This window comes from Neurospora crassa, linkage group III (assembly GCF_000182925.2).
Source record: "Neurospora crassa OR74A linkage group III, whole genome shotgun sequence".
Lineage (NCBI taxonomy): Eukaryota > Fungi > Ascomycota > Sordariomycetes > Sordariales > Sordariaceae > Neurospora > Neurospora crassa.
In genome coordinates this window covers 2,444,435-2,459,473 of record NC_026503.1, presented here as the reverse complement: position 1 = coordinate 2,459,473, position 15,039 = coordinate 2,444,435, and the positions used below count along the sequence as shown (strand labels likewise).

At 51.5% G+C, this 15,039-nt stretch overlaps 4 protein-coding genes across 4 annotated transcripts; 2 read left to right on the top strand and 2 right to left on the bottom strand.

The window, feature by feature from the left end:
• Window positions 1-143: 143 nt before the first annotated feature.
• cem-1 (condensing enzyme with mitochondrial function) lies at window positions 144-1,976 on the bottom strand. Its single transcript, XM_950706.3, has 3 exons — window positions 1,405-1,976; window positions 608-1,330; window positions 144-549 (listed from the first exon to the last, which is right to left on the bottom strand). The coding sequence occupies exons 1-3, from the start codon at window positions 1,825-1,827 to the stop codon at window positions 388-390; spliced, it is 1,308 nt and encodes a 435-aa protein (XP_955799.1). The 5' UTR covers window positions 1,828-1,976; the 3' UTR covers window positions 144-387.
• Window positions 1,977-2,157: 181 nt separating this feature from the next.
• On the top strand, window positions 2,158-5,723 carry NCU10763 (small oligopeptide transporter; the record flags this gene model as incomplete). The annotated part of the gene is made up of 6 exons (XM_001728436.2): window positions 2,158-3,594; window positions 3,658-3,997; window positions 4,059-4,277; window positions 4,344-4,539; window positions 4,607-4,812; window positions 4,904-5,723. The coding sequence occupies exons 1-6, from the start codon at window positions 2,760-2,762 to the stop codon at window positions 5,721-5,723; spliced, it is 2,616 nt and encodes an 871-aa protein (XP_001728488.2). The 5' UTR covers window positions 2,158-2,759.
• Window positions 5,724-8,062: 2,339 nt separating this feature from the next.
• Window positions 8,063-9,992, top strand: NCU00055 (catechol 1,2-dioxygenase 1). Its single transcript, XM_950713.3, has 2 exons — window positions 8,063-8,640; window positions 8,707-9,992. Exons 1-2 carry the CDS (start codon window positions 8,380-8,382, stop codon window positions 9,415-9,417), a joined length of 972 nt encoding a protein of 323 aa, XP_955806.1. The 5' UTR covers window positions 8,063-8,379; the 3' UTR covers window positions 9,418-9,992.
• Window positions 9,993-10,005: 13 nt separating this feature from the next.
• Window positions 10,006-12,412, bottom strand: NCU00054 (hypothetical protein; the record flags this gene model as incomplete). Its single annotated transcript, XM_950712.3, has 6 exons — window positions 12,022-12,412; window positions 11,756-11,973; window positions 11,353-11,704; window positions 10,600-11,293; window positions 10,365-10,539; window positions 10,006-10,281 (listed from the first exon to the last, which is right to left on the bottom strand). The coding sequence occupies exons 1-6, from the start codon at window positions 12,188-12,190 to the stop codon at window positions 10,006-10,008; spliced, it is 1,884 nt and encodes a 627-aa protein (XP_955805.3). The 5' UTR covers window positions 12,191-12,412.
• Between the last annotated feature and the right edge of the window lie 2,627 nt (window positions 12,413-15,039).

Sequence of the window (15,039 nt, the reverse complement as noted above, 5' to 3'; positions counted from 1 at the left end):
TGGGGGAGAGCGTGTGGTATGAATGATGTACTTTCATGAACCCTAACCCTTGACAGAATGACCAGAAGATCAAATAGGAGGATAACGACTTCTTGAACTTGTCTTCTTTGCCGTTCAATTCTATCGTGTGTGGTATGTTAGGGAGTTTGAGTTGGTGCACAATACTATGAGCTGTCTAACAAGTCTCGATAGATCAGAGACGACTGTGTATTGCGATGTTACCAACTCTATATGCAATGCGTGAACTTCATCCGTCCTGTGGGAATTTTATGCGGAAAATGCACCCTACTACGCGTCTGCGGTAGGTAGGAAAAGGGATAAATACAGGTGAGAGGACAAACTTTGGCAAAGAAGCCTTCACCCGGCATCTCCCTGAAGATATGATGGCTACTCGAACTTTGAAAATACCAAGGAGGCATTGGTGCCCCCGAAGCCAAAGCTGTTGGACATGGCCACCTTGACTTCCTTTTGCTGCGCCTGAACAGGGACAAAGTTGAATCCAACACCGACATTGGGACTGGTCAAGTTGAGAGTGGGGGGTATGGCTCCCTGTGGTCACATATTAGCAGAGGCAACAACTCTCAGGCGCTACATTCCAGACACTCACCTCAGCAATGGCCAGAATCGAAAACACAGATTCAATGGCCCCCGCCGCACCAAGAAGATGACCAATCGCTCCCTTGGTGCTGCTCACCGTAATCCTGGACTCGTCGTCCACTCCTTCTTCACCCATCATCAGCGACCGAATGGCAATCGCCTCAGCCGCATCTCCTACAGCCGTCCCCGTGGCATGGGCATTGATATAGTCCACGTCCCCCGGCTTGACACCCGCATTTTTGAGCGCCCTCTTCATAGACAGGAATGCCCCTGACCCATCATCCCTTGGCGCCGTCATGTGATGTGCATCACCACTGCATCCATACCCCGTCAGCTCGGCCAAGATCCTAGCGCCGCGCCTCTTGGCGTGCTCCAGCTCCTCTAGAATGAGGACAGCAGCACCCTCGGATACCACGAAGCCGGCGCGGTCCTTGTCAAAGGGTCGGCAGGCAGATGTCGGATCGTGGTTGTACGCGGTAGACAGCGAGCGAGACCGGCCAAAGCCAGCAAAAGTTAAAGGGTGAATGCAGGACTCGGAGCCGCCGGCGACCATAACATCAGCGTCGCCAAAGGCAATGAAGCGGGAGGCATCACCGATGGAGTGAGCGCCGGTGGTACAAGCGGTGGTGGCAGAGTGGTTGGGCCCACGGAAACCGTAGCGCATGGCGATGTGGCCAGCCCCGAGGTTGATAAGAATCTTGGGAACAAAGAGAGGGGAGACCCTCTTGTAGCCCTACAATAAGCATGTTAGACTCGTACATCACGGAGGTACATCAGGTTCAAGGTCGAACCTGTGTGCGCTCTTACCTCTTTGTCATACGTGACGCTGGTGTTATAAAAGTCATCCAAGTTACCGATTCCGCTTCCCATGCAGACACCTGTGGCTTCAAGGTCTTCCTGCCTCGTGGGCTTCCACCCAGCATCTTGCAGGGCCATTTCAGTAGCAGCGACAGAATACTGGGCGAAGAGAGACATGCGTCTCTGGTCCGAAGGCTCCAACCAGTCCGCAGCCTTCCAAGTGTGCTGCTCGTCAACATTCTGCTTGTTCCTCGCAGGCGTAGGAACAAGGCCGCCCACGGTGCTGGTGAGCTCCTTCCATTTGTCCTGGGGCTCGAGGTCAGCGACGCTGACGATGCCCGAATGAGAGTCCAAGAGCCGGCGCCAGGTGGGACGGATGCCGACGGCCAAGGGCGTGATGGCACCGAGGCCTGTCACTACCACGCGTCTCATTATCTTTCCATGTTATTCTTGTCAGTCAAGGGTATATAAAAAAAAGGCCAACTGCGTGGCGGGGACGGTGACTGATGAACCTGGTAGTAAGACCGTTGATATGTCAATATGCATAAAATGAAGAGGAGCTCTGAGCAGCGATGTTGACAGTGACCAAACGGTGCAGGAGTCGCATTACGTGCATATCTGCACAAGGCTTAGCGTTGCTTTTATGCATGGTAGTGGAGCATGGTATCTGAGCATGTGGAACCTCTTCTGTTTCGGGTCACTCACCTTCAGCAGCTCAGCTCCTACGGTAGTACCTAGTGTAGTCTCAAGGCAAGGGGGGAAGAAGTGCCGCCTCACGACATCAGAAAGCCACCTTGGGCATTTCTATAAGAAGTATCTCCAAACTAGCAATGTTTGTCCGATATACCGGTTGTGTCAAGCTATCTCCGAGTTTCCCTCTGACACAACTCTGCAAAGGGACTTGTATAGGGCTGAATAAGAGACAGCTGTTTGGCCCACTTTACATGTGCCAACCCTGACCCTTCATGACAACAAAGCATCAAGCCATCATCACCAAACAGCTTTCATGCATCGTTTATACCTACCCAGATCATCTACATTCCCTTTCCTCCCCACCGACTCGCTTCTTATTGCCCTACGTACCTCTCAACATCAGTAGCTAGACTACAGGGTCTCGTGCTCGTGAGGAGATCGGAAGGCTCCACCCCTGAGTGCTGCGGGCGCTGCAGCTTGGATCGCTTCGACCTTGTCTTCACAAGGGAACTCACTTGCACAATACTTGACAACTACATGCCTACGAACCAACAAACCTACCTACACGCCTGGACCGAATCTATTACGGATATCTCGGGTCTGGAAATGACTGCGAGTATAGAATTGGAACGATAACAGCTCCCAGGCTCACTTGAGCGTCATTCCAAGCAATGACCTCCTACACGAACCTCAGATCTTCAGGTGCTTCCATAGACGGTATGGAAGCCGTTGAGCTGAAAGACAGAAGGGCATCTACGAGCGGCCGGAAGTCGGGTGATTTAGAGGCAGGCGAGGAAGATATCGGGGTACCCTCTTCCTCTTGGAACGGCGCACCCGGCCCCTCCCAAGGGGGTCATCGCAGGCAGGAATCCCACGGCGCCGATGACGAAGATGGTTCCGAACTCGAACTTCTCTTGGACCCGAACTTGCCTGCCGAATACAGCCATAAACTTCGCGATCTCACTCGAAAGTCCCTTAGCTTCGACGACAATCAAGTAGGGGTCAAGTTCGGCGAAAGCGAGGACGAGGAAGAAGAGGTAGAGAACTCACCTTATCCAGAAGTCCGAGCCGCCGTTCCCAACTTTGATCAGGACCTGCCATGTAACACCATCAGGGCGTGGACCATTGGACTTGGGCTCATATTTCTTGGGGCTTCAATGAACACCATCTTCTCACTGAGAGCCCCATCAATCAGTCTCGGGTCACTTATTGCCCAAATCATCGCTTGGCCGCTGGGACATGGCTGGGCCAGGTTTATGCCGCAACGTGAGTTCAACACCTTTGGTAAAAGGTGGACTCTGAACCCGGGGCCTTTCAACATCAAGGAACACTCTGTCATTGTTGTTATGGCCAGTGTCTCCTTTTCTGTGGCCTACGCTACCGACATCATTTTGGCCCAAAAGGTGTTCTACAAGCAGGACTTTGGCCTATTATGGGGGGTTCTCCTTACGATATCGACGCAGAGCCTGGGCTATGGAATTGCTGGAATGCTAAGAAGATTTCTCGGTAAGTTCTGTATGATTTCCAAGGTTACGAATTCATTCATTAACTTTACTATCATCGATACAGTCTATCCAGCTTCCATGATCTGGCCGGGAAACCTCGTGGGAGTTACCTTGATGCACGCCATGTACGGGCAGAACGAGAAGAAGGATCCCACAATAATGGGTGGCTCAATCCCTCGGTACCGATGGTTTGCCTACATCACCCTCGGCTCTTTTTTGTACTACTTCATCCCCGGTTTCTTTGCACAGTTCCTCAGCTCCTTTGCCGTTGTGACTTGGATGGCACCAAACAATCCTGTCGTCAACCAGTTGTTTGGCTACTCGACGGGCCTCTCCCTGCTTCCGATCACGTTCGATTGGGCGCAGATTACAGGATATGTTGGCTCGCCTATGGTACCTCCATGGTAAGATCAAATGTCACCATGCCTTAGACTCTCTAAAAGGCAATGCTAACACTCCAGTTAGGCACGCAATTGCCAATACATTGGCCGGCGTCGTGATATTTTTCATAATTGCCGCCAGCTTTTTGCAGTACACTGGAGCGTGGTACGGCAAGTATCTGCCGATGAGCGACTCCAACGTCTATGACAATACGGGCAAGACATATGATGTTTCACGAGTCCTTAGCAAGGAATTTACGCTCGATGAGGAGGCGTATAACACTTACTCGCCTCTGTTTCTCAGGTACGTTGCGCCCCCCTCCCTTTTGGTGCGATTCCAACCTACAGCTGTGATCTAACTTGAGCATAGTACAACATTTGCCATAGCGTACGGTTTGTCCTTTGCTGCCATATCCTCACTGATAGTGTACACGTACCTACATCATGGGAAAACAATCTGGAGACAATGGAAAAACAGCACGAGCGAGAGGCCTGACGTGCATATGAAGATGATGAGGAAGTACAAGGAGGCCCCGACGTGGTGGTATATGTCGCTGTTTGCAGTGGTGAGTACGAACTTTTGCCTTGACTAACACATAACATGTAGAACTAACCACTGTGCATGAAAACTAGATGCTCGCCCTAGGCTTCTTCACCGTTCTCGGCTGGCAAACCAACCTCACATGGTGGGCCTTCCTCCTCGCCGTCTTTATCTCGTTCGCCTTTTCCCTTCCCATCGGTATCATCCAAGCCGTCACCAACAACCAAATCGGCCTGAACGTGTTGACCGAGTTTGTGTTTGGATACATCCAGCCAGGCCGCCCTCTAGCACTTATGATGTAAGAGGCCTCCCCCTTTTCTTCTCGGTCTTTGTCCCTTTTATCCATACCTAGGTAACTAACCAAAACCGCACCCCTTGCAAAATAACAGCTTCAAAACCTTTGGCTACATAACCATGTCCCAAGCCCTCACCTTCGTCGGCGACCTCAAATTTGGTCACTACATGAAACTTCCCCCCCGCGTGCTCTTCTCCGCCCAAGTCGTCGCCACCACCTTCTCCTGCATCATTCAAATCCTAGTACTCAACTTCGCCCTCCGCACTATCCCCGAAGTCTGCACCCCTTCCCAACCTCAACACTTCACCTGCCCTGGCGGTCGCGTCTTTTTTTCCGCAAGCGTCATCTGGGGCCTCATCGGCCCCGCCCGGATGTTCTCCCCGGGCCAGATCTACTCTTCTTTGTTCCTGTTTTTCATCCTGGGAGCCGTCGTGCCCTTGGGTATTTGGTTGCTCCTTCGTCGTGCGCAAAAGCGGAATCCGCACACAAAAACATGGCTGCGCTACGTCATTGCGCCCGTCATCTTTGGCGGCGCGGGCTCTATCCCGCCTGCGAGTCCGCTGAACTATTTGAGTTGGGGCATCGTCGGGTATGGGTTTCAGTACGTAGTGCGCAAGAGGCACTTTGGGTGGTGGAGCAGATTGAACTTCTTGACAAGTTGCGGGCTCGATCTGGGACTGGCGCTGGCGACGCTGGTGGTGTTTTTCGCCTTTACCATCAACGAGATTAGTCCGCCTAGTTGGTGGGGAAATGACGTGGTAAAAGGCACGTTGGATTTCAAGGGGATGGCGGTAAGAGAGAGAGTGGGGGAAGGCGAGACATTTGGGCCGAGGGTTTGGGCTCTTGGAGGAGGAGGAGGAGGAGGAGGAGGAGGAGGAGGAGGAGGAGGAGGAGGAGGAGGAGGAGGAGGGTAAGGGTAAATTACTACGACTCGTGTTATACTGATACGAGCTCAGAGATTTAGGGGGAAACAAGGAAAGACGGAAAAGAAAGAAGTGCCAGCCAACAGATAGCCCATCCAGTCATTTCGTTCACCGGCCAAGTAGCCTGGTCAGTACCTCTATGCAAATCCCGCGGTGTCATCGATGCACGCTATCGGCTGCAGTGTCTCTTTCAGTTTTCAAGTCAAGTTGAAAGAAACCCGGCCACATGATCTGCCCCGTCCGAGAATCAAAAACTTGGAAGTCGGACGGGACCACGGTGGGAAATGCAGAGCTGATACAAAGCGGGACAACTGGCTGCGCTATCCGACCAGAACTGAATCGAACTGGTCAACTGGTTAATAGCTGTCAAGAGGTACCTGTACGTAAGGTTCGTAGAGGTGAGAGAGGGAAAGGGAAAGAGAGAGAGAGGGGGGGAGGGGGGTTTATAGGGTTCAGTTGCCTGCAGTGAGATGAAAGGAGCGGCTGCCGGCTGGGAGAGGCGGAGGAAGGAAGCGTACGGTGTTTCTTGTTTCGGTTCAGTTGTATACCTGCTTTGAGCAAGTGAACTGAACTGAAGATTAGGTACTAATCGGGTACACCAACAGTGTGTCTGTCTCGTATTTCCCTTACCTATAGTACCTACCTTATACATTCAAGAGTTCGTCGTTGGACAACTGGCTGGCTACCTCTACTGATTTCCATCTCAGTTCCTAGCTGCTATCCGCAGCACAACCTTGATGTGGACTGTACTTACCTTTACACTACAATGCTTCGAAGAACGCCGAGTTCAGAGTTCAGAGTTTCATAACATTCGGGCCCAGGTCCATCCTCGCTACCTATGTACAAATTACAAGTAAGCCACTAAAGCCCCCCGCCTACCTACCAATTTCGTCTCCAGAAGTTTGTGCAACAACAGACTTTGCCTCCTCTAGGTACCTACGGTACAGTCAGCCATGACATTTCAGCCGAGCCGCATGCGTAATTCCCTCTCCTTATCACCAAGGTACTTCTTCCCCCGTCCACGCCCACGTCCGATATCCTTGACACGGGGCATATCACCCGCCTCCCCCATGCTTAATGCCGCTCTTATGGCACGATGTGACCAGCCACCGTCCTTTCAGTGCCGTATTTCCGCCGTTGTGCGGCGTCTTGATCCTCCAGCTGTATTGCGTCGATAGCGCTATCTTTGAAAGATCGCGATGGAGTGCTCTGTCGCTTTTCTTTCGTGAGACGACCCTTAAGTGCTGCATGTAGGTTTGGTAGTGACTGGACGGTAGTGATGGACAGATCGTTGGCGAAGTAAGTACCACAATAGCTTGTCGATATGTCAACAAGACTCGGGATTTAGCAAGCGAGAAACATTACTCATCGCTTAAATTCCATCTTGACCAAAAGCCGCATGATCGGCGCTCTTCAGAGAGATATCAGGAGCGGTTTGATATCAGGAAGAACAAGCAAGAAACCCGCTACAGAGTACTGTGGACAAACGTACCGCCTTTCATCAACTGAACAAAAAAGGGCCACCGCAATCCGCACAAACGCCATCGAACATGATTGCTTTTCTTCGGCACCTTGACAGGGGTTCGTCCGAAGCTTTCAAACAACCCCTGGATGATTGCCCAGCAGCGGTAGTGGTGAATTGGTGGCTTGCCTTCAATGAACCGCTGGCATGCCGACCAGGCCGACCCAACGGCCGAGATTCTGTTCATCCCTTGTGACTTGCGGGACCTTGCATGGCAGGCGATGCGCTTGTCAGCCCAGCAATCGACCAGCCCTTCTTCTAAAAAGACAAAATATGACAGGCTGATCATCGGCTTTTGCTTCGAGCTCAGCTACTTCCATTTTGTTGCCGGGGCTTTTATACATGTGTTTTATGTATTTGTTCTTTTTCATTCGCCAATTCTCAGCTCCTGAAACTGCCAATGAGGCCGCCACGTCGTCATTGGATGTTGTCAATCAGTGAGAACTTCTTTCCATCCCGCCAGTCTGGGACAAGCCACCTTGGTGGAAGTCTTGTGTTTGTGTATCAACACCGCATGTTTCCAAGCACACAAACTAATATCTCCCGCTTTCCCGCGCCAACTCCTGTCGCTGGACGGGACACTACAGAGAAGTAAGTTCTGTGTGCTCTTCTCGTTGGTTAACTTATCATAGTCGATCTGTACCATGCCTCGTTCGCCAGTTGCCGGAATGAAGCTCGGAAGAGTGCGTTGCGTTTGTTGCATTCGAGCTCTTGTAGTTTCAATGCCCAAGTTTGATATTGATGGGATAACAATAACCAAGTTGTCGTTTGTGTGTGAAGCTGGGATGGAAGGAGAAAAGGACCCATGATACCACGTGAATGAACACACGGCCATTCAATTTTATCCATTTCACTCCAGCCGTCCCTGTCCATCCGATGGATCCTGGTACGCGAGCCGAAGAACAACTATCAACAAACAAATGCCCAAACTTTTGATATAAAACGTGCGCCTTCACCTCTTCTCAGTACTTTCTCGTCGTACCGATGCTTGTGGATGCGAAACCTTTCTATCGACTTTGGACACACATATAGCGTTCCGCGTGGTTGATCGATATCATCAATACCGTCCACATCTTCTACATCGAACCTGAAATTTCGTGTGGCCAAGCACCCAATACCGATATCATGGAGAACTTTCGTATCGGCAAAGACGCCACTTTGAACCTGAGAATGGGCATCACTTACTCAGACGACCAGACCCCGGAAGAAGTTCACCCCACATCGGCAAAAGATGGCCAGTCTCTGATTGACCAGGTCATTGCTGCCACGGGGCCGAAGGCGCATCCAAGATTGGCACAGATCATGCCCAGTCTTGTACGGCATCTTCACGATTTCGCCCGAGAAGTCAACCTGACAGTCCCGGAGTGGAAGGCAGCCGTTGACATGGTGCGTGATTTCCGATGCGCCTGTTTCGCCATCACTTTGGCTGTTTCTGACCAACATTCCATTTAGCTGAATGAATGCGGCCAAATCTCCAACGACCGACGCAACGAAACGCAACTTCTCTGCGACATTCTCGGCCTCGAGTCTCTCGTCGACGAGATCACTTCGAACCTGCTCGCCAGTTCCAACGCCGGCACACCATCAGCAGTCCTGGGTCCGTTCTACAGGTACAACGCGCCTCTTCTACCCAACGGCAGCTCCATCGTCAAGAACCTGACGCCCGAGACCCCTTGGTTCAGCCAAGCCATCGCAGACTCGGCCTACATCACAGGCCGTGTCCTGTCCACCGGCGGCAGGCCCATCCCCGGTGCTATTGTCGACACCTGGCTTGCCGCGCCGAACGGACTCTACGAGCAACAGGATGAGTCCCAGACCGACATGAACCTAAGGGGTCGGTTCAAGACTGACCAAGATGGCCGCTTTGCGTTTTATGCGCTGCGGCCGACTTCTTATCCGATTCCGTTTGATGGTCCCGCGGGCAGGTTCTTGACCTTGCTGGATCGGAACCCCAATAGGCCGGGTCATATCCACTTCGTCGTCTCGGCACCAAGACATCGCCCGCTGACGACGCAAATCTTCGATAGCCGGGACAAATATCTGACGGAGGATGCGGTTTTCGCGGTCAAGGATGAGTTGGTGGTCAAGTTCTTGCCCCATAAGGGAGACTCCAAGGCGCGCTGGTATCTTGAGTATGATTTCGTTTTGAGCAGGGAGAATTAGCTTTAGAGTATGTAAGAACGCAGTAGGTCGGCGGATGGTATAGAGCTTTGGGGAGGCATACAATGGCGCATAGGTTGATTCTGTATATCGGTGTTCCTTTGTTGGCAAAGATCCCCTGGCCACTTCGTTTTAACAGGCTTCAGTTGGCAAAGATCCCCTGGCCACTTTGTTTTAACAGGCTTCATTCAGATGGCTCGTCTTCAGCCATCGATGGAGATAAGTATAATCAAACCTTTCCTCCATTCATAGTTTGGCATCAGACGAGCTGAGCTTAAACCATGGCTATCGTCGCATTCGTAGAGACGGATAGGCCGTAAGATCTGAGGTTAATTCAGCGTCGCTACGTCCTTATGATGATGTTAACCCATATTTGAAAAGTGATAGATTGGCACACTTCCGCGTAACCCTGACGATGGTATATGTGGATCGACCCGAAGAGGATATGATTCGTATGGATCGGACGAAACAGCTGTGCTCGGGGGAAGAAACTGTGGAGCGATATGAGCCAGTTCAGGTGCTGTTGAAACATGCGGCGTGAGCTGTAAATAGTTGTTCCAGAGTTGGTCGAATTCCCACTCATCGGATACTTCAGGGGGCGAATGAGTAAAATGACCAGGGCGTAGGGCGAGTGGAGGTGCCATAGGTGGAGTCGTCGATGATACTGTAGACATGCCGTTCATCACCACTTCCGGGACAGTGGCTGAAGAGGTCGGGATAAATACATTGGGAGCCTTCTGTGGCCGCGAAAAGGATGGTGAAGGCACAAGAGGCTGGTGTGAAATGCTGCCTATTCTTGAGCCTGCTGGGTCCACGGGACTCGGGACACTCGGAGCTGAGCTGCCATTCTCTCGTGACATGCGAGAACTGGATGCTTTGGTATAAAGACAGCTAAGGTCCGCTGAGAGGACTGGAGCGGCATGCGAATGATCCTTGGTCCAGGTCTCAACCACTTGTGCAAAGTTTTCCATTATTTCGAGCACCCTCTCTGCTTGTGGGTCAATTTCTGCACAGTATTTCATGGTTGAAATCGCGTCGGTGATAGTCTTGTTATATGTATCGGCGTAGTAGAGTGAGGTGAACTGATTCATAAGGACGATGAGGCTCGCAGCGAAGAGGAAATAGCTGAGACGCGTCAGATCAGATTCGAATGTATCATTAAGGATCAAAACGGATCTGACTTACATGAAGAAAGGATTTCTTTGTGGGAGATACCCATCCTCTCTGGCATGTTGTATCAATTGAATAGTCTGGTAAGATGCCACAACACAGGCTTCGGAAAACTTGGCCATTTGAGACTCTCGGTTCAAGGGTGGGTTTGCCTTCCCAGAGCGTTGTTGGTCGAGTTTCCAGTTGTGCATAATGAACATTTGCCTGGTCAGGAGAATAAGAGAGTGCAATGACAGGAGATTGGCGTGAAGAGCAGCTATACCCTGCTCCGGGCTTGTCGGGCCTTCTCGTGATTGCTGCGGCGTCAGGTTTGCAAGTGAGGGCCGCCTCCAATATTTGGCCATGTTCGCGATATCCTGGACAACCGAGGTGGAGATCTTTCGCTTTGAAAACACACGGAGTGTTACGCCAATGACACGGCATGATTTAACACAGGCATCGAGGCATCCAAAGTGCAATGACTCGGGTCCATTTTCCCCTACGGTTGATAAGTCGGCGATATCATCATTAGTAGTAAGTTTGCATGAGCAATCCTCTTCAACGATGGCAACAGGTCTCCCCAGGGACGCGGCAAGGAACCGATCGAGGATAAACAACGTCTTCCATAAATTCCGTCTCACCTCTCTTTGCGTCGATTCTGGGTAGATAAGCGGATGCATTGTCTCCTCTCGATGGAGACCTAAGGCATAGGCAGACCGCACAGCCATGCCTGGTATTGATATGTCAATCCTATGATCCGAGTTTGGGGGCAAGACTAGGGAATCTCACCCAAGTATGCATATGCAGTATTTCGTTTGGAAACCGTGAGCATGTAAACAGCCATCAAGCAAAGTGCTTGAATAGACCAAAAGTCGGCATCTTCGAACCCGTACTCGGGATCGCACATGGACTTGGCACTTCGATAGAAGAGTTCTGCCATATCCTGCTTTGCGTCGTACAGTTTCTTGATGATCTCCTCTTCCCGGCTGCCTGGCTGAGGGGCCGAAAGAAGCATTCCCAGTGCGAGCACAAGGAAAAGGTGACATGTCGAATATCTGCTGGCCGATAGGGGATCAGCGTAGATGATTTCGATACTTTCGCAAAATGATGACTTGTCAAAAACTTCGATCAAGCCCCGTGTCTAAGAACTCCGATTAGCAACCATTCAAGTTTGACAAGAATCACTACTCACATTCGTAAAATACGACTCAACCAGAACGTGCACGGTTTCTCTGTCCGGTAGGAAGCATGGGAGCTTGGTATTTTCTGGAAAATCAATAATGTTTTCCATGATTCGGTGCCGCTTCGGATCATGAACAAAGTCGGACCCTAGGATCGGCCCCGCAGTACTCTCGACGATGATGCGAATCAGCTGTAGGATAGAGAGAGTAGACGAGTCCCCGATATAGACTTACAAGTCAGCACTACAAAACCAAGGATTTAAGTGAGCAAACTTACGGAGTCGACCCGTCTGATCCTGTAACATCCTGGTTTCGGTATAGATAGTTGCTTCCTCTGCTTGCCCGTATGTACTGCTTCGGCCCGAAACATTTCCCGAGCTGTAAAGGGACGTTTTCCCGGGATGTTCGAGCGAAGCTGAAGAGAGCGGTTCCGCCAGGCCAGACATGGAAGAGTTTTCCCTTCTTAGACCCCGACTCCGCACCTCATCCCATGGCCGATTGAAATCGGTACTCCCAATATTGGTCAGAGGCCTTGTTGAGGCGTCCAAAGCAGCTGGGATGGCTTGTGGTGAAAGTTCTCTCGGCTTCCGTCTAGTAGGGGATCCGACGGTTTCGCCTGCGCCGTGCTCTGGGGCGCTGTTTGGGGTGTAAGAGCAGTTCAATCTTCTCTTCACACAGGTCTGACAGGGCTTTTGACCATTGCACTGCCAAAGAATTGTATTAGTGCATGCTCGAGGGAGTGCTCTTTAGTGTGTATCAAGGTCTATGGAGGCGAGGGAACTTCAGGAAGACGAGAAGATCACGAATAAATAGTGCTTGAATAAGAGTCTAAGAAGCGACAGTATCCATCGGAACTCAGAAAGGCCCAGAAAGATAAGAGGATGTTGTATCCCAGCCGCATACGGAAATCGGCTGACTCGGGAGGCTAATGATAAGGGTGCTGCGATGGGTCTGTGGCACCCAGGGCATAATCTGATACCCGAGAGTAGGATGCTTGTAAGAAGAGTTATGGCTTGGGGCAGACATTGATCCGGCAAGCAACATGAACGAAATCGGATATCTCAGCCTCTCGAACCGTGGGCGACAGAGAACCGGCGAAGATAGACAGAACAAGTCGAACAAACAACGAACCTTTTGCTTCCGCCGTTTGCAAGAGTCACAAGCCTGGGCTGTGCGTTGACGCTTGTCGTCAGGCACTTTTGGTCGCGTCATGACGAAATAGGTTAGGGAGTGATAAGCACAATCATCCCTTGGTCGGGTGGTAAAGACTCTTTCTGAAACGGGATAGAGGCGAGAAAGCACACAACGTGGGACAGGCCGGAGGGCGGAGCGGGGGTTCAACCAAGTCGCGGATACTGGGCCTCGACTGATATGGGAAGCGGAAGCGGCGCGGTGGCCGTTGGGTAACGGAGCGGAAGATGCGTATCAGCGTATGTAAGGTCGCCCGGGGGTTGAAGGGTTATTGGAGCTCGTAAAGACAGATTCTGGTACCGGAGGCTACCTATTGGCACGATCCGATGCGCCGTGGCCGGGCCGGGGTGATGGATCTGGACTTTGTCGTGGCCTAGAGCCTAGTTGCTTGGAGATCGGTGCTCAAACGTATAACACCTTGGACGTGTCACGCAACATGGAGCCGTGATCAGCAACGAAGCTAGAATCGGGAGCAGGGTGCGAGTTGTTGGATGATTAAGAAAAAGCGAGGCAAAAGCATCCTTTACGGGGCGGAGGAGACACGAAGAGGAGATGGGAAGAGAGGGACTCGGCTCCAAGTGTCTGTTTGCCGTCTCGTACTGTCTGTCAATGGTTCGTATGTCGTAAAATGGATAATCGATCTGTGGTTTGTCGATGTACCTACCTAGCACTCGAGCGGTTCTGTCGCTTTGCGCCCAAGGATACCCAAACCCAAATAAGTGCTCGCATAGGTCTTTGTTAGGTAGTTTTAGACAGTGACGAGAAGGCTGGCTCAGTTAGGCATGATTTCAGACTTGCACGCATGGAGGAGAAGGTACCGCCATAACAGGTACAGCCGGACGGACGACTAGCGTAGCAGCTGCAGCACTACCTTGCCGATATTGCAATTAAGTACGGGAAGCGTCCAGATGTCGAGACTCCAAGTCGACAGAGCAATAGCTCTGTAGAGGCCGGGCCGTACCAGAATGACCTGCTGCTTTTGTGCACCGTATATTTCTTGCGTCGAGAAACCATGGTCCAGGACGCCGTGCAGGGCACTCAAATGCCTCCAGGTTCCGATGACGGCTGTACCGACGTCGTAGTGCCTTCTGTACATACGTACAGCAAGTTGTACAACAGATAGACCGAACACGTCCTTGGTCCCCGGCCACCGTCACCGCATGTCTGTGTGCTTGACGGCGAGGCGCCAAGCGAAAGCCTTGGTATTGGATCACGGAGAAATAATGGCACTGAAGGCCCTGAGCCTGACGACGAAGAGGCTTGCCTGTGGCGTCCATTGAGAGACGGCCAATGCCATCAGCGCCACGGACATGCTTCCATCATGCTCACCTTTGTGAGTGGCATACGGTGCCCGTGTCGGAATCAGCACTGCTCCCAAGGGCCTCGGGAATCCTGTCTCGCCTGTTTTCGAAGGCAGAGGTCAGCTTCGGGAACACAGCCGGGGATTGATACGACCAGGGCTGCAAGGAATATCCCATATCTGGTTGCCTCAATTTTGTGTGTTCTCAGCTCGACCAGGCCGGCTGTCCCGTCTAAGAAGAGGTCCGCGACCATGCTCAGTCTCCAAGTCCATAGGGGGGTGTTTTCATGTTTGCCAAAGGTTGCGGCACTGGCGCCTTGCAACTGCAAGTTTGTGCAGCGTGATACATTACGTCGGCTGAACCCGTTTCTTCTGTTCGAGTCTCGGAGTTGAGAGGTAGGATCTGTCAAGGAAGCGCAAAGTACCCAGCTTGAAGGGTGGTTGTGTGTTGGCGTAAAGAATACATACGTAGACAACCAAAAAAAACTTTGTCGGGTTGAAGTTGTTGAAGTTTGAAGTCTTGAGGTTGAAAATCTGAGGGAAATGAGACGACTGAGAAATGGAAGACAGGAAGTGTGGGTCTAGACAGCCAGGCGAGGTTTCTCTGAGAGTGGAGAGAAGATTCAGCTGTACACCTCTGCCGGCATTAAACTTGTTAGCGTGGTGAATTGGCAGATCATCTGGAGGTGGCAAAGCCTTATTTTTAAGGTGGCAATGGCCACTCCGGTGTATCCGAAAGTACTTCGCCTAAGAGTTTCTGTGGCAAAATACCTTTATATAAAAAGAGTGACTTCTAAAGGTTCC

Coding starts and splice junctions, on each gene's coding strand:
- cem-1 (XM_950706.3), bottom strand. CDS start 1,827: ATGAGACGCGTGGTAGTGACAGGCCTCGGTGCCATCACGCCCTTGGCC. Junction 1,331..1,404: donor GCGTCACGTATGACAAAGAG/GTAAGAGCGCAC, acceptor TGCTTATTGTAG/GGCTACAAGAGGGTCTCCCC. Junction 550..607: donor CGATTCTGGCCATTGCTGAG/GTGAGTGTCTGG, acceptor ATGTGACCACAG/GGAGCCATACCCCCCACTCT.
- NCU00055 (XM_950713.3), top strand. CDS start 8,380: ATGGAGAACTTTCGTATCGGCAAAGACGCCACTTTGAACCTGAGAATG. Junction 8,641..8,706: donor GGAAGGCAGCCGTTGACATG/GTGCGTGATTTC, acceptor CATTCCATTTAG/CTGAATGAATGCGGCCAAAT.